Source organism: Danio rerio, chromosome 4, assembly GCF_049306965.1.
Source record: "Danio rerio strain Tuebingen ecotype United States chromosome 4, GRCz12tu, whole genome shotgun sequence".
NCBI lineage: Eukaryota > Metazoa > Chordata > Actinopteri > Cypriniformes > Danionidae > Danio > Danio rerio.
The window spans coordinates 35,267,808-35,285,883 of record NC_133179.1 but is presented as its reverse complement, the minus strand read 5'-3'; the positions used below and the strand labels follow the sequence as shown (position 1 = coordinate 35,285,883).

The following is an 18,076-nucleotide window of genomic DNA, read 5'->3' as shown; positions in this document are numbered from 1 at the left end:
AAATCCCAGCAAGACCAGCATATGTTGTGTTTTGGTGCTGGTGACCAGCATGGGATGCTGGTGACCAGCATGGGATTGCTGGTCACTAGCATATTACCAGCGCCAGCATCCCAGCAGCATCTCATACTGGTGACCAGCATCCCAGCACCAGCATAGCACCCAAATCCCAGCAAGACCAGCATATGTTGTGTTTTGGTGCTGGTGACCAGCAAGGGATGCTGGTGACCAGCATGGGATTGCTGGTCACTAGCATACCAGCGCCAGCATCCCAGCAGCATCTCATACTGGTGACCAGCATCCCAGCACCAGCAATTCATGCTGGTCACCAGCATAGCACCCAAATCCCAGCAAGACCAGCATATGTTGTGTTTTGGTGCTGGTGACCAGCATGGGATGCTGGTGACCAGCATGGGATTGCTGGTCACTAGCATACCAGCGCCAGCATCCCAGCAGCATTTCATACTGGTGACCAGCATCCCAGCACCAGCATTTCATGCTGGTCACCAGCATAGCACCCAAATCCCAGCAAGACCAGCATATGTTGTGTTTTGGTGCTGGTGACCAGCATGGGATGCTGGTGCTTGTATGCTGGCCACCAGCATAGCAGCAGCATCCTATGCTGGTCACCAGCATCACAGCACCAGCATCCCATGCTGGTCACCAGCATAATACCAGCATCACAGCACCAGCATCCCATGGTCACCACAGCATAACACCAGCATCCCATGCTGGTCACCAGCATAGCACCAGCATCTCATGCTGGTCATCACAGCATTACACCAGCATCACAGCACCAGCATCCCATGCTGGTCACCAGCATACCAGCACCAAAACACAACATATGCTGGTCTTGCTGGTGACCAGCAATGCTGGTCTATGCTGGTTTTTTCAGCAGGGAAGCTATTTTTATATTGCTAAGATCACATCACGTTTGAAATCTCTCACTCTTTGTGCAGTGTTTGGTCTGTGCTGGTGACGCTGTGCCGTCAGAAAGTTCACCTTTCCAAGATATTTCGTGTGGTAAGTTGTTTTTATACTGTGATATTATTTAAATGCATATTTGGCTGCACAAAACCTGAAAAAGTTTAGCTTTTGTATTATTTTCGACGATCGCGTCGGTTTGATAGCTCAGAATACACAGATGTTTCATTATAATATAGAAACAAACATGCTGATAAATAAATATCCCTTTATATGTAGCAATATATGTTACCATGGCGATTGTTATCATTAGTTGTAACTATGAGAAGTGAAGAACATCTTAAGATCTTAACTGGGACAAAACATATGACCAATACCTGTATTTGTTATCATAAGAATATAGTAAAATCGTTATTGCCATAGACTGAATAATATATCACTGATTCTCAAGGCCTGGGACAAAAACATATTCAGCAATTACTGCTATAAGCTTTAAAATGAAAATGTGCATACATTAAATATGATTTGTTATGTTATTTCAAGTATTATATGTGTAAATGATATCATATTAATGAGAGTATGTATTTAACATGCTTAGAATGTATTTTACCTTACCTTATATCAGCCATATGGAGGTTGATAATAATAGCTGCTCCTTGAAAAACACAATACAACTGTAAGCATTTGAAAAAAATGTATAACAGAGCAATTGATATGATAATTCATGTTTTCATTGCCACTGTCAAATGCATCATCTCTGTCAGCATTGTTAACCCTTGTCAGATAATTTATGTTGATGATATTTCATTTATTTGTTAATTATCAAACATGTAAAAATGGAAAAAAAAAAGACTTAACACACAAAATGTTTTTTTAATACTTTATCATGAGCTCAGAGCTAAGACCATATTCCCTCTCTATATTTGTGATGTTTATAAGAATACTTCTTACAGGTGAATTAGACATGGATCCACTGTTGCCCACCCTGAGCATTGTTGACACCAGTGTGCCACAGGACAGACAACAGTGCTTTCTTAAAGCATCGAAGGACGCCAAGACCCTGGCCTCTCGCAACAGGTGCTTCGAGCGGAACACTAGCCAGGACAAAAAAACTGCTTGTGAGGAAGGTAATATCTGATTTGTGCGTTTCTGTCATATGCGTACACTGCAGACTGTTATTTGCATTAATGTTATTTTATGTCTTAGCTAAAAAAAGATGCCAGCACATTACTTGTGCGCCATCTGAGGTCCAGTATCTCGGCCAGCTCATTCTAAACTTTGGCAAGTACAATGGACAAAGTTTTAAATGGCTGGTGGAGAACGACGTTGGCTACATTAAATAGTAAGTATGTTGCTATACATTTGTATAAGCTGTTTTTACACAAATTAATTATCTTTTTGAAATTTCAGTGTGCTGGATCTACACATCAAGGAGCGTCGCCATCAAGGAAGAAAAGAGGGCCCAGGTGAGTATATAAAGGATCTTCTGTTACAGTATGTGCAACTGTTTCCACAGGTTTCCTGCCACCTCGAGGTCAACGTCGACAGTGCCATCTACGGTCAGGGCCGCTTCAGATCCTTCACGTTCCTGGAGATGTGGCAGTGGTACAGCCTGCACAAGACCCTGCAGGCGGATCCACAAGCTGGTAGTGCCCAAGAAAAGAAGATGGCACAGGAGGCGTTCTGCTCTGTGCGGCAGTGGCTGACGATGAAGGAGGAGGACATCAGCGTCAAGACACTGAAGCGGTTCCGGCAGTACATTCTCAACAAAGAGGTAGGTTTTATTTATTTCTTTTAAATGTGACTTTATTAAAATATATATATCATGCTGGCAACATTTCATGCAAACTACAACCTGTAACTCGCAGAAACCCCTAGAAGACAGGCCTCTTCCTGCAGCGGCGGCCAGCTCCAGCTCGTCGGGATCTAGAGGTGATGGTGGATGGGCGGATGATGCGCTACTGGTGGAAGCCCTCAGTGCTTTCGAAGCACAAGGTGTATATCCCTTTTATTATTGTCTTTAATTGTTCATGTACCATAGCATAAATCTTTTATTAATAAATAAATCAATGACACACAATATCAAAACACTGTGCTGATGAGATTGTCTTCTTGCTGCTTTGACACTGACTTTTGCCCATCTTGTGTTTTTTTTTGTCCTTCTTTAGCAGTTGAGGACAAAGGCAGTCTGCCGAAGAAACCACTCAGCTTCCCTGAAAGACAAGGTATATCACATAATAAATGTCACTTATTAACATTTATTCATACTGTTGTAGCATGAACTACAGCTGAGGGCCCTCCTGTGAAATATTTATTAAAGGTAATGGAGCAAGGACATGTTCACAGTACTTAGGATAGTTTATTATCTTCTGAAGAAAGTTTTATTCGTTTTATTATTTATGTTTTTCTATCGGCTACAGAACAAACAGTGTTAAGCTAGTTAAGCCTTTACTTTCTCACGCTGAATATGGTAACACTTTAGTATAATAGTCCTTTAGTTAATCAATTTACTAACACTAAGTGTCGCCAACATTGTGCAGCATTTATTAATTACAGTTCAACATTAATGCATTATTAAAATTATTATTAAAATACAAAGTTGTGCTTGTTGACATTACTTAATGCACAGTGCATTAATGAACTAACGTTAATTAATTTAAATAACATTAAATCGTTTACAAAGATGAATGAATACTGTAATGTATTAAATTTCTTGTTCATGTTAGTAAATGCATTAACTAATATTAACTAATGGACTATTACTCTAAAGTGTTACCTTAAAGGGTGACACTTTACAATAAGTTTGTATTAGTTAATGTCAAAGCATTTACTACCACAAACAAGCAATGAACAATACACTTAATACAGTATTTGTTCGTGTTACAGTCATCCATGCCAACTCACAGTCCATCAACTAAGCATTAAATATTATTTTAATAAAGCATTAGTACATGTTGAACTATGATTAAAAATGTTGTACAAGCATTGTTCATAATTAGTTCATGTTAGTAAATACATTATCTAATGAAACCTTATTGTAAAGTGTGACCCAATATTATATACTGTCATCATGGCAAAGATAAATTATAAGAAATTAAGTTATTAGAACTATTATGTTTAGAAATGTGCCTGAACAAGTCCTCTCTCCATTACACATAAATTGTGAAAAATAAACTCAAATTTAACAGGGGGGCTTATAATTCCGGCTTCAACTGTATGCATTAATAAATAAAATTCATCACACTAAGACACTGTCTTCTGATAATCACAACTGTGCTCATTTAGGAGCCGGGGAAGCAAAGAGAAGAAAACGTTCCTGTGAAGATCTGTCACAGAAGCCACACTCAGACTCTCCACTGTCTGCTGTAAGTTTATCGTTTGTACATCACAATTAGGTGGTGTATATACTCCTGAATACAGTTTTGTGAGCATAGATGGGGAGGCCGTGCAAAAAGTATGAATATGTCAATGAAAAAGGTTTTAACTATTATACTTACTTTGTTGAAGGCTCCTGCGTCGACTTCTTTATTGGAGGCTCCTGCATCAGCCTCATTAGTTCCTGGCCAGTCTTCGTCATCGGCTCCTGCATCAGCCTCATCAGTTCCTGGCCAGTCTTCTTCATCGGCTCCTGCATCAGCCTCGTCATTTCCTGCCTCGGCTTCTTCATCGGCTCCTGCATCAGCCTCGTCAGTTCCTGCCTCGGCTTCTTCATCGGCTCCTGCATCAGCCTCGTCAGTTCCTGCCTCGGCTTCTTCATCGGCTCCTGCATCAGCCTCGTCAGTTCCTGCCTCGGCTTCTTCTTCGGCTCCTGCATCAGCCTCGTCAGTTCCTGCCTCGGCTTCTTCATCGGCTCCTGCATCAGCTTCTGTGTCAGCTTCTGACGTTCAACCTAGAAGGTCATCTGGTGGGTCAACACACAGTGACCCAGCACATTCTGAGGTAACTGTCAAAGAACTCTGTGGTTGTGAAGATAAGAAAAATTAATACTTTAATACTAAAACTTTAATTGATTTTAACAGTTTTGTCTCGGTTATTCTAATTACCAGGTGTTATTTGAGGGTTGGCACAAGATGTGGGAGTCTGGTCTTCATGGGCTGCCCAGTGCAGACATACTGTGGCTTAAGGAGGATGCTGAAAGGGGACTCTTTCAGAGGGCCATGGCTTATAAAGACAAACATGGAAACAGAAAGTGGAGGAAAGTCCTGAAGGATGACCGGATGTGGTTTCACCCTCCAGAATTTCCTGGAGTGGTGGAAGGAAAAGTCCCCTCAGCAGACTCCTTTTTTCACAGCTCCGTTTTTTTCTGGAGACCAGTCGGTGTGTGGCGTTACAGTCTTCGGTGCCCAAGGTCTGACTGCCCAGCACGCACCAATCAGAAGGCTTTTCTCTACCGTTGTGGGTATTCATCCACGGTAAGACAGATCTGCCACATGTCTGGCTGGTACTCCATGCTGACTGAGGTCCTGGCATGCAACGCCTGTAGAAAGGCTGCAAAGGAGTCGGAAGAGCATACTATTGGTCGTTTCCTGTCATGGGATCAGTGCATCCTTAATCAGCTCAGTCCAGCTCACAGAGCGGTGTTTCCTGCTGTCTTGACGCTACGGTGAGTCTCTAGCAGAATACAAATCATTGTAAAATTATTCAGAGTCTAATAAAAGTTAAGACTCACCATCATCTAATGATTGTGTTGCTCCTATTATTCTAGGCGTGGCGTGGACAAGCAGGTGATCCGCCTGATGAGGGATCGCACTGAGGGAAACACCATGGTGAAGGTTTGGAGACAGGTGCAGGAGAGCCACTGCGAGGACTATCTGCAGAGAAAGGACTTGTACACCACTCTTCTCAGCCAGTACAACAAACCTGGGAAGATCACTCGTAAGTCAGAGTTAATTGTTTTCTTTAAGGGATAGTTCACCCAGAAATGAGTAGTTTTAAACCTTTATGAGTTTCTCTCTTTTGTTAAACACAAAAGAAGATATTCTGAAGAAAGCCGAAATCCTGTAACCATTGACTTCCATTGTAAAAAAAAACAAACAAATACTATGGAAGTCAATGGTTACAGGTTTCTGACATTTTTCTAAATATCTTGTTTAGTGTTTAAAAGAAACCCATAATGGTTTACAATCATTAAAAGGATCAGCAAATGATGAAATAATTATTATTTTTAAATTCCTATCCTTTTGAGCATTTATTCAAAGATTAAGCAGCAAAGTGTCTGTTTTCTCTGCTTTTAGGGAGTTTGTGCCAGCAGTTCCAGCGACCACCAGCACGGAGAGAGCCGCCATCTGCCAGACTGATGAGAAAGGCGTTCCTTATCTCAGAGGCAGATAACATCGAGGACTACCGTACTCAGATTATGTCCACATTTGGGCAAGTCCTGAAGTACGACTCCACCAAGAAGGTAAATTTAACACAATGGAAAAAAGTCAGTTTGTAAACATATTGCAAAACCTTTTTACTGTTATTCTTTCAGGAAATCCTTTATCAGAGAGATTTTATCCTTAAAATATTATTGTCCACTTTTGTATCATGGGACATTTTAATCATTAATTATTAATGACAATTGATAAGTAAAGTATTATTAATTGTTTAATAATAAATAATTATCAATAAATTAATATCTAATATGGGTTACTAGTGCTTTAAAATCCTGTTTGTCACCATCACACGCACCAGATTATTAATCACAATAACCTACGTCTTTGTGTGTCGTTTTCTTCACTTCAGGTTTCCTCTTGCATGCTCTGCATCCGAAATCTAATGAGCTGCAATGCAAAAACACATTATTAATTCATTACTGAATATTAGTGACTATTACTTTCTTGGTCTGGTGCAGAAAAAAAAAAAAAAAACAAAATACAAAAATGTTTAAATCTGTTTGTGTTGTATTTGTTATCAGATCTGCAAGAAACTCTCCGGCGATGGAAAAGGCACTGCAGAGTGGTGTACCAATGTGGCCAACGAGCAGGGGCAGATCCTCATATCTGTTCTCACCTGTGAGGAGTCATTGGAGAAGATGAGGCCGATGGCTGAAGGCCTCATGGAGAGGTACAGGAGAGCTGATGAGGCACCGCCCGAGCTCATGTATGTGGATCGTGGCTGCTGTCGCGTCCACGCCGTGTCCTCGGTTGAGCAGCTCTTCAGTGACTGGACGGACAGGGGCATGCTGGTACGGCTGGACATCTTTCATTGGATCCATCGATTCGATGCAGCCCTACGGACAGATCATCATCCAAAGTATGCCCTGTTCAAGTCTGCCCTCTCTGCTGCCGTCTTTGCCTACAACAAAGACGACATGGCTCTTCTGGTACAGGCGATACGTGCCGGTCACCCAACCAACTATGCCTCCCTGACTGACAGCCAGATCATCGAGCTGCGTGTCAGTAAATATGACCTCAGCCATTACGTCAGGAGGATCACAGTTGGTGCACAGGAAACATGTGCGCGCGTGCAGTGCGCCATTGATCTCCTGAAGGGAGCCGCAGGGATGGATGAGAATCAGGTGCATCTGTTTAAGGACTCTGCAGCCATCGACCACGTCTGGGAGAACCAGCAGAAGCACCTTGAATGCATCCAGGATCCACCAGGGAGGAACATGTACACCATCACCAAGTATGTGACCCGTAACGGTGTTCGTCTTGCGCGGTACAGTACGGTGAGAGGAAGCAACAGTCTGGAGGGCTTTCATTCCTTTCTGCCTGACATGATCCCGGGACCCCACTGTGCTGCCGTCCCGTTTCAAGTCTATCTGTTGGCTGGCATCGCACGCTGGAACTCTAACAGGGAGTCAGCCAGCGTCCAAGGGCGGAAAGGGAGGAAACATATGGTGTACATGTCTCCTCTGGTCCATCGCCTAAACCAAAGGTGCCAGGAGCTATTTGGGGAGGTGGAGGAGGCAAACTACAGGCCTCCAGTTCCTGCTGGTGATGAGCGCATTGGTCTGGAGTACCTGTTTTCCCAGTCCTCAGAGCCCTTCAGTGCTCCTGATCATTACGCTCAGACTAGAGAGACACTTCAGGCAGATGAGGATGAGGACGAAGATGTTCCTGCTGGGGTGGCAGAGGAAGAGGAAGAGCTGCAGGAGGAAGATGATGATGTGGGCTACTCCTCAGACCGCGAGAGGGACAGCCTGACTCCTCTGAGGAACCGTCTGTGCCTCACCGATCAGGCAGTGGCTGCTGAATTTGACCCCTGTGTGGAGGACGTGTGCGGTCCCAATCATCTGCCTGGGTACCAGCACGTAGAGGATCTGTGTAAAGTCCTTGTTGAGATCGCCCTGGAGGAAGGAAAACTTGCCTTAAATGAGTCGACCAGGCAAAAGGTCATCAGCGCCTGGAACAAGCTTGACCTCCATGACCGCAGCATCCAACAATTCGACAGCCTCTACTCTGCACGCTGGGGCAATGCTCTGTTTGGCCGCACCAGTGGAGATCCGACTGAGGCGTCCCTGGTGCAGAAGCTCAAGTTCAGCAAGCGGTACTCAGCCGCACACTTGGTGGACTCCAGAAAGAACCGGCTGATGTACTGCCTGGTCAAACAGCTGTGGCTTCATCCTGGTGTTGGAGGAAAAGCTAAAGGGTCACCGCTGAAACAGCAGATCACTAAACTGTACCAGCGTGTGCAGCAGAGAGTGACGGTGGACGATGATCAGCTCCGCAAACTCGGGATTCCCATCCTGAAAATAAATTCAAAGTGCGTGAGCGAGTTCATCAGGAGGCAGGAGGCACTGTCAGCCACAAACGTCACCGACCAGGGTCTGTCTGTCCTCCGTCGTCACCAGAGCGTCTCCAGCACCAGCCAGCCCCCCGCTGAGGAGCTTCCAGAGGAAAGACCCCATACCAGCCGGCCTGCAGTGCAGTATCCCATCACCACTTCTCTGGCCGGCACCCGAAAGTTGAAGCAAAGGCTCCCGCAAATCTTACCTGTCCCTCCCTCTGCTCTTGCTCAACCAGTTCCTGCGCCGGCCCATTCGATGCCCGCAGGACTCCGGCACACACACACTCTGCTGACTGCACCTCCCGCTGTTTCCTTGCCGCAGGCATCCACTCCGCTACTGTTGCCCTCAAGATCAACAGTCTACAAGAGGAAAAAGGCAGAACTCAGTGGCTCTGGACATCCAACCTCAGTGAAGGTTTACATCTGTGCTCTGTGTGGCCAACCAACTCAAGGCCACAAGAAATACAGAAAGAAGAGCTACTGTGAGAGCTCCAAAGCCTCCACGTCCACAAACCTTGCTGGGCAGACGTTTGACTGTTTTGAAGACTTTAAAAGGGCTGTGGACGTTCTCTTGGGCTCTCAGTCTCAGGCCTCCGAGTCTGTCTAACTGGACCTCTATCCATGTTGCGGTTCATAGTTCTTGACTTGTAACAGTATTATTGTTGCAAAAATGGATATGTTATAATAACAGTTGGTTGTTTGAAAGTTTACAGTGTTTTACACTAATCTTTTGATTGTTGTAACACTGGTATTGATGCAAAAATGTATGTTATAATAACAGTTGATTTTTTAAAAGTTTACAGGTTTTTACGGTTTGCACTAATTTGTTGACTGTTTTTTACACTTATTGTTGCACAAATGTTCGCAATATTAACAGTTGACTGTTTCAGAGTATACATCGTTTTATACTAATTTGTAGATTGTAACTTATTGTTAATTTACAAAAGTGCAGCTTTTTTTTACAGTTTGCACTAATTTGTTGATTGTTGTAGAAACAAATTTTATATTAACATTTGACTGTTTAAGTTTACAGTGTTTTACACTAATTTGTTGATTGTTGTAACACTGTTTTGTTCCAGAAATGTATGTTATATTAACAGTTTATTGTTTTAGAGTTTACAGTATTTCTTTAATTGTTTTCTTGTTTTTATTTATTTATTTATGTTTATTAAGTATATATTATCATTATGTTATTTAAAGTACTTTAATTATTACTTTGTGATAACTAATGTTGCTTTATATACTTTAATTGTTAGCTTTGTTTTTTTTTTAAGAGGATTTATTTATTTTTTTATTTTTTATATCTAAATGCTTGACCTGGCAGTATTTTTTTATGTATACAAATATATTCTTATATCTATAACTGCTATCAGTAATATTAAAACTAATGATTGTAATAGTAATGTGTTTTTTATTATGTACAAAGTATATCTATAGTATACATTTTTATGTCAGGCAGGTCTAACAATATGTTTAGAACTTTTCTTTTGCACTTTTAATAAATTTGGATAATAAAATACAATCTCGTGTTTCTTTTTGTATGTGTTGGAAGGACTTCATTGGTTTTTAAAAATTGACTAAATCTTCTGATTTTGAATTTAATTTAGAATCATTATCTAAGTCTATGACAATAATATGCAGTCCATTTTAATAGTAACCTCTGGTACAGGCGCTCTGAAAAGTCTATTGCTCCTCTGTGTTTTTCCAAGTCCAGCTCTGGAGTCGATGACAGCTTATCCTGTTGCCGTCAGATGGGATGCCAGTGGATTCATCCTTAAACCACATTCCAACATCAAGCTACACCTGCAACACACAAATACAAAAACAGTACATTATTCAAATATCCTATGACATTACACTCTCAAAATAGAACTGTCGTAATTTGTTACAAAGTAGTTAGTTACTATAATTAAAATACTTACCCAGTAACAAAGTAAGGGATTATTATTCATTTTATGTAATTGTATTACTGCTATTAGAAATATGATGGTATATCTGTATAATATAATAGAACAGATGCTAAATATTTCCATTTTTTGTTATACAAACATATTTAAGAATAATTCTACTAAACATTATGCATTTATAAATAAGTTTGACCTTTAATTACTACTATTACATATGAATATTTTATTTATAGAACTGATATTACATATATTAATTTATATATTCCATTTGTTGAGGTTTATGGGGATTTTGAGTGAACAATTAAAAGTAATTTAATTTAAAAAGCAACTTAAATTTTAATAACAAACTTATTAAATGATCATTTCATGGTTCACTTTTATGCACAGTTAGGGTTGTTTGCTTTAATTTCAAAAGCACCACATCATATGCAACGTGTCCTGACAGTTACTACTATTTGTTTTGATGACATCACCAGGGGGTTGTTCACTCGCAAAAGCAGTTCATTCATGGTTTGCTGAAACTCAATCAACCAATCAGGTGCTGTAATTGCCTACACTTCTAAAATGAAATTTGCACGCCGTACAGGTCGATCGCCGTTCGCAGATGTCGGCGTGGCCTGAGTGCAATGGCCAAAGCCTCACCCTGGGTGAACCACCTTCTTGATCATGGTATCTCCCCTGCCAGGTAAGTATGAGTTGCCGGGCAGCGCAAATGGCAGCCGCCGTTTTCTATCGGCCGTACTCCAGGGCGGTGATGCCCAGCCAACAAGCATGGGGAATGGGCCAGCAACCCCTGTCTCCTGACGGCGCTGTACTTGCAGCAGACGTGCCTGTGCTTGCAAACCACTCGCTAGTAACTGTGGCAACGCATGAAGAGTTTGAGCTTCCTCCAGATGCTTGCTTTGTGTTTTGTCATCAGTTGGGGCTGCCAACACATGGATTCCACTGGACGCACTCGATCTGGGGATAACAGACCCTCTATGGGGGGAGGGGAGGGGATCCTCCTGTTCTTTCTTTCTTTTCCTCCATCTGTTTTCTTTCTCTACAAATGCCGTTTTTCTCTGCTTAGTTTCTGATTTCGTCTATTTGGACATGTCGACCTCCTGCTTTGCTGCAGTTCGGACCGCCTTTGCCTAGAGCTCTCTCGCTCTTTGCACTCTCGCCTTGTATATTTCGTGTCCTGTTTTCTTACGTCAGCCTATCAGCACAGTGCTCAAACGACATAGCTTGAAGAGCACGACGGGATCTACAAACGTTTCGCAAAAGAACTTCACTGACGAAAGCGGAAGCGCTAACGGAACAACCTCCCGCTGCAGGCACCTTACATTCCTGAGTCGTCCCTCTGCCAAAAACGCCACAGACGTCTGCAAAAGATTGCAGTTCTTGTGGGGTGTGATTGCTGCAAGGCTGTTACCCAGAGCTGGAAGAGTAGCTACACAAAACAGGAAATGCAATGGACAGGAATCAGACCAGGGTCTTCCGTGTGTCAGGCAAGAATTCTACCACTGAACCACCGATGCTGACCAATCTCGTTCCTTGCCATTGTGTTGTCTGAGTGCTAAAAGGCCATCAACCAGAGCTGGAAGGTTAGCAAAACAATATAGGAATTGAATTAGCTGGGAATGGAACCCAGGTCTCCCACGTAACAGGCGAGCATTTCACAAGTGTACCACCAATGCTGATATGCTTACACTGCAGCCCTAGTAGGGTGTGATTGCTGCAAAGCTGTTACCCAGAGCTGGAAGAGTAGCAACACAAAACAGAAATTGGAATGGACGGGAATCGGACCAGGGTCTTCCGCGTGGCAGGCGAGAAAACTACCACTGAACCACCAACGCTGATATGGTTATTCTGCAGCCCTAGTGGGGTGTGATTGATGCAAGGCTGTTTTTCCAGAGTTGGAAGAGTAGCAACACAAAACCACACTTGCATTGGGCGGGAATCAGACTTGGGTCTCCCTCGTGGCAAGCGAGAATTCTACCACTGAACCACCAATGCTGTCCCATGTTGATAGTTGTCTTTGTGTTGTGAGAGTGCTAAAAGGCTGCCACCCAGAGCTGAAAAAGGAGCCACAAAAAATGCACTTGTTTTAGCCGGGCATCGACTCTAGGTCTGCCGCGTGGTAGGTGAGAACTCTACCACTGAACCACCAATGCTGATATGCTTATGCTGGATCCCTATTGGGGTGTGATTGCTGCAAGGCTGTTACCCAGAGCTGAAGAGGAATTTCCTTGGAAATTTCCTTGGCCGGGAATCGGACAAGGGTCTCCTGCGTGGCAGGCGAGAATTCTACCACTGAACCACCAATGCTGTCCCATGTTGATAGTTGTCTTTGTGTTGTGTGAGTGCTAAAAGGCTGCCACCCAGAGCTGAAAAAGGAGCCACAAAAAATGCACTTGTTTTAGCCGGTCATCGACTCTAGGTCTGCCGCGTGGTAGGCGAGAACTCTACCACTGAACCACCAATTCTGATATGCTTTTCCTGCAGCCCTAGTGGGGTGTGATTGATGCAAGGCTGTAACCCAGAGCTGGAAGAGTAGTAATACAAAACAGGAATTGCATTGGCCAGGAATCCGACCATGGTCTTCTGTATGGCAAGTAATCTACCACTGAACCAACAATGCTAATATGCTTATACTACAGCCCTAGTGGGGTGTGATTGATGCAAGGCTGTTACCCAGAGCAGGAAGAGTAGCAACACAAAACAGAAAATGCATTGGCCGGGAATCGGACCCGGGTCTCCCGCGTGGCAGGCGAGAATTCTACCACTGAACCACCAATGCTGATATGGTTTTACTGCAGCCCTAGTGGGGTGTGATTGCTGCAAGGCTGTTACCCAGTGCTGGAAGAGTAACAACCAAAATCAGAAGGTGCATTGGGCGGGAAACGAACCTGGGTCTCCCGCGTGGCAGGCAAGACTTCTACCACTGAACGACCAATGCTGACCCATGTTGTACCTTGCCTTTATGTTGTGTGAGTGCTAAAAGGCCATCAACCAGAGCTTAAACAGGAGCCACTCAAAACCGCACGTTTTAGCCGGGAATCGACTCTAGTTCTCCCACGTGGCAGGCGAGCATTCTACCACTGAACCACCAATGCTGATATGCTTGTTCTGCAGCCCTAGTGGGTTGTGATGGCTGCAAGGCTGTTACCCAGAGCTGGAAGAGTAGCAACACAAAACAGGAAAAGCATTGGCTGGGAATTGGACCCGGGTCTCGCGCGTGGCAGGCAAGGTTTCTACCACTGAACCACCAATGCTGACCCAAGTTCTTCCTTGCCTTTGTGTTGTGTGAGTGCTAAAAGGCCGTCAACCAGAGCTGAAAAAGGAGCCACACAAAACTGCATTACTATTAGCCAGGAATCGACTCAAGGTCTCCCGCGTGGCAGGTGAGATTTCTACCCCTGAACCAGCAATGCTGATATGCATATACAGCAGCCCTAGTGGGTTGTGATTGCTGCAAGGCAGTTACCCAGAGCTGGAAGAGTAGCAACACAAAACAGGAATTGGAATGGACGGGAATATGACCAGGGTCTTTCACGGTGGAGGCGAGAAATCTACCACTGAACCACCATTGCTGATATGCTTATTCTTCAGCCCTAGTGGGGTGTGATTGATGCAAGGCTGTTACCCAAAGCTGGAAGAGTAGCAACACAAAACAGCACTTGCATTGGCCGGGAATCGGACCCGGGTCTCCCGCGTGGCAGGCGAGAATTCTACCACTGAACCACCAATGCTGATATGGTTTTACTGCAGCCCTAGTGGGGTGTGATTGCTGCAAGGCTGTTACCCAGTGCTGGAAGAGTAACAACCAAAATCAGAAGGTGCATTGGGCGGGAAACGAACCTGGGTCTCCCGCGTGGCAGGCAAGACTTCCACCACTGAACGACCAATGCTGACCCATGGTGTACCTTGCCTTTATGTTGTGTGAGTGCTAAAAGGCCATCAACCAGAGCTTAAACAGGAGCCACTCAAAACCGCACGTTTTAGCCGGGAATCGACTCTAGGTCTACCACGTGGCAGACGAGCATTCTACCACTGAACCACCAATGCTGATATGCTTGTTCTGCAGCCCTAGTGGGTTGTGATTGCTGCAAGGCTGTTACCCAGAGCTGGAAGAGTAACAACACAAAACAGGAATTGAAATGGACGGGAATCGGACCAGGGTCTTCCGTGTGGCAGGCGAGAAATCTACCACTGAACCACCAACGCTGATATGGTTATTCTGCAGCCCTAGTGGGGTGTGATTGATGCAAGGCTGTTTTTCCAGAGCTGGAAGAGTAGCAACACAAAACCACACTTGCATTGGCCAGGAATCGGACCTGGGTCTCCCGCATGGCAGGCGAGAATTCTACCACTGAACCACCAATGCTGATATGCTTATACTCGATCCCTATTGGGGTGTGATTGCTGCAAGGCTGTTACCCAGAGCTGGAAGAGTAGCAACACAAAACAGGAAATGCATTGGCCGGGAATCGGACCGGGTCTCCCGCGTGGCAGGCGAGAATTCTTCCACTGAACCACCAATGCTGACCGATGTTGTGTTTTGCCTTTTTGTTGTTCAATCCAATTCAATTCAGTTTTATTTGTATAGCGCTTTTACAATGTAAATTGTGTAAAAGCAGCTTCACATAAATGGTCATAGTAACTGGAACAGTGTGGTTCAGGTTTTAGTGTTTAAGTTCAGTTCAGTTTAGCTCAGTTCAGTTTGATTTAATCATTACTGAGAGTTCAAACACTGAAGAGCAAATTCATCGATGCGTAGCTCTACCAATCCTGAACCATGTGAGCCAGTGGCGACAGCGGAGAGGGAAAAAAAACTTCACCTGATGGGAGTGAAGAAAAAAAAACGTTGAGAGAACCAGACTGAGTTGGGCACGACCATTTTAATTTCTCCGCTGGCCAAAAGTCTTGTGCAGAGCTTCATTTGCCGTGGTTTAGGCTGGAAGATGGCCTCAGCGTAGACTCGTCTGTCCCTGGAGCGTCGCTGGAATCAGACTCATGTTCTCCACTCCCCACGACCATCAGCGCAGCAGCAGCTCAGGATATGGCCTGGTCCCGGATATGGAATCCTTGGCATCATCTCGTCGCTGATCTTGGATCCAATCAGTAACTCCGCATAATCTGAGGACCTCGGGATGAGTATCCCCAGGTGAAAATAGAGAATAAAGAAAATAATTAGCGTAGCTGCTGTTCATAGTGTATATAAATAAGATGCAGAAGCCTGTGTGGAACCCGCTAGGTGATGCATTGAGTGTATGCTTTACTAAACAGATAGGTCTTTAATCTAGTTTTGAACTGGGAGAGTGTGTCTGAGCCTCGGACGTTATCAGGAAGGCTATTCCAGAGTGTAGGAGCCATGAAAGAGAAGGCTTGATCTCCTTTACTTGATTTTGCTATTCTAGGTACTACCAGAAGCCCTGAATTTTGAGATCTTAAAGAGCGAGTTGGTTTGTAGCGAGACAGAAGGTTGGTTAGATAAACAGGAGCTAGATTATTTAGAGCTTTATAGGTGAGAAGTAATATTTTAAAATCAATACGAAACTTAACAGGCAGCCAGTGTAAGGAGGATAAAATTGGGGTTATATGATCATATTTTCTAGACCTGGTCAGAACTCTGGCTGCTGCATTTTGTACTAATTGAAGTTTGTTAATAGAGGATGCTGGGCAGCCAGCAAATAGAGCATTACAGTAATCCAGTCTCGAAGTCATAAAAGCATGGACTAGCTTTTCTGCATCTGAGATGGATAGCATACTTCGTAATTTAGCGATATTTCTCAGATGAAAGAAGGCAGTTTTTGTGACATGGGATATATGGTTTTCAAAAGTTAGATTGCTGTCTAATATGACACCCAGATCTTTTATAGTAGAGCTAAAACTAACTTTGTATCCCTCTAATTGTAAATTGAGTTGCGAGATCTGCTGTGTGCAAGATTTAGGCCCAATAAGTAATAATTCTGTTTTGTCGAAGTTTAAGAGAAGAAAATTGTTGGTCATCCAGTCTTTGATGTCTTTGATACACTCAGTTAGTTTAGAAAGTTCAGACGTCTCGTCAGGTTTAGTTGAAATATATAATTGAGTATCATCTCATCTGCATAGCAGTGAAAGCTGATCCCATGTCTTCTAATAATGTCTCCCAGAGGTAGCATGTAAACTGTAAACAGTAAAGGGCCTAAAACTGATCCTTGAGGCACCCCATACTTTACTGGGCTGACTTGTGAAGGCTGTCCATTAATATTCACAAACTGGTAGCGGTCAGTTAAGTATGACTTAAACCATTGTAGAGCCTGTCCCTGGACACCTGTAGACTTTAAGCGATTTATGAGGATATTGTGGTCAATGGTATCAAATGCCGCACTAAGATCGAGTAAAACTAATAGCGAGACGCACCCTCGGTCAGCAGCTAAGAGTAAATCATTGGTTATTATCACTAAGGCGGTTTCTGTACTGTGGTGAGCCCTGAAACCTGACTGAAACACTTCAAAAATATTGTTCGTCTGCAGAAAAGAGCATAATTGAGTAGAAACAACTTTTTCTAGTATTTTAGACATAAATAGAAGATTTGAAATAGGCCTATAGTTAGCTAAGTTGTTGGTGTCTAGTTGCGGTTTCTTAATAATAGGCTTAATAACAGCTAGCTTGTAAGAGTTTGGAACATGGCCTATAGATAAAGAAGAGTTGATAATGTTAAGAAGAGGTTCTCCTATAGCAGGTAGCAGCTCTTTCAGTAATTTTGTTGGAATTGAGTCCAGCATACACGTAGCTGGTTTAGAGCTATTTATAATTTTTACTAACTCTTCATGTTCTATGATTTTGAAGCAGTGTAGGTTATTATTATGATTTAATGAAATATTTACAGGATTTGGAGTATAAGCCGGTGCAGAAAGTTTGGCATCTCCTATTTTTTGTCTAAAGCCTTCTATTTTATTACTGAAAAAATTCATGAAGTCATCACTACTAATTTGCGGTGGAGTAGTTTGTTCCAAGGATGACCGATTATTAGCTAATTTAGAGATGGTGTTAAATAAAAATCTAGGATTGTTATGATTATTTTCTATCAGTTTGCGCAGGTGCTCGGTCCTGGCAGATTTTAGAGCCCTCCTATAGCTGGACATACTGTCTTTGTACGCAATTCTAAAGACCTCTAAATTAGTTTTTTTCCATTTACGTTCCAGGGCGCGGGTTGTTGTTTTGAGCGCACGAGTATGACTATTATACCATGGTATAGTTTTAATCTCTCTAGCCTTTTTTAATTTGATGGGTGCCACAGTATTTAGTGTGCTAGTAAAGATGACATCCATACTGCTTGTTACTACATCAAGATCATTTGAGTTTGCGGGTGCATTACGAAATAGAGAAAGATCAGGTAAGTTATTTATAAATTCATCTTTAGTTGACGGAACAATAGTTCTACTAGGGCGGAGTATTGGAGCGGGTTTGCTGATTTCAGGTAAACACAGCTTATATAGTAAGAGGTAGTGATCTGTAATATCATCACTTTGTGGTATAATGTCTACGTCAATAACCTTGATTCC

The 18,076-nt window shown here is 43.1% G+C and overlaps 1 protein-coding gene, 1 long non-coding RNA gene and 4 other non-coding genes across 7 annotated transcripts; 1 reads left to right on the top strand and 5 right to left on the bottom strand.

Annotated features, from left to right (window-relative positions):
- The first annotated feature begins 843 nt into the window (after window positions 1-843).
- On the top strand, window positions 844-10,156 carry LOC110439604 (uncharacterized). 2 transcript variants are annotated; one of them, XM_021475728.3, is made up of 12 exons: window positions 844-1,020; window positions 1,875-2,048; window positions 2,128-2,263; window positions 2,332-2,695; window positions 2,790-2,916; window positions 3,093-3,146; window positions 4,207-4,286; window positions 4,429-4,860; window positions 4,968-5,524; window positions 5,627-5,796; window positions 6,156-6,322; window positions 6,821-10,156. In XM_021475728.3, the coding sequence occupies exons 2-12, from the start codon at window positions 1,886-1,888 to the stop codon at window positions 9,242-9,244; spliced, it is 4,674 nt and encodes a 1,557-aa protein (XP_021331403.1). In that variant the 5' UTR covers window positions 844-1,020; window positions 1,875-1,885; the 3' UTR covers window positions 9,245-10,156. The 2 variants fall into 2 exon arrangements, with proteins under 2 accessions (XP_021331403.1, XP_021331402.1); XM_021475727.3 differs by having other exon boundaries at window positions 3,090-3,146.
- On the bottom strand, window positions 2,718-6,530 carry LOC141381716 (uncharacterized). Its single transcript, XR_012402344.1, has 5 exons — window positions 5,591-6,530; window positions 4,965-5,409; window positions 4,785-4,877; window positions 4,419-4,694; window positions 2,718-3,134 (listed from the first exon to the last, which is right to left on the bottom strand). It is a non-coding gene; the product is annotated as an uncharacterized lncRNA (long non-coding RNA).
- A 923-nt stretch (window positions 10,157-11,079) lies between the features above and the next one.
- LOC137494503 (U1 spliceosomal RNA) lies at window positions 11,080-11,237 on the bottom strand. The gene has a single exon (XR_011014453.1). It is a non-coding gene; the product is annotated as a U1 spliceosomal RNA (small nuclear RNA).
- Window positions 11,238-13,255: 2,018 nt separating this feature from the next.
- trnag-gcc (transfer RNA glycine (anticodon GCC)) lies at window positions 13,256-13,326 on the bottom strand. Its single transcript has one exon. It is a non-coding gene; the product is annotated as a tRNA-Gly (tRNA).
- An 881-nt stretch (window positions 13,327-14,207) lies between these two features.
- trnag-gcc (transfer RNA glycine (anticodon GCC)) lies at window positions 14,208-14,278 on the bottom strand. The gene has a single exon. It is a non-coding gene; the product is annotated as a tRNA-Gly (tRNA).
- A 564-nt stretch (window positions 14,279-14,842) lies between these two features.
- Window positions 14,843-14,913, bottom strand: trnag-gcc (transfer RNA glycine (anticodon GCC)). The gene has a single exon. It is a non-coding gene; the product is annotated as a tRNA-Gly (tRNA).
- Window positions 14,914-18,076: the final 3,163 nt, after the last annotated feature.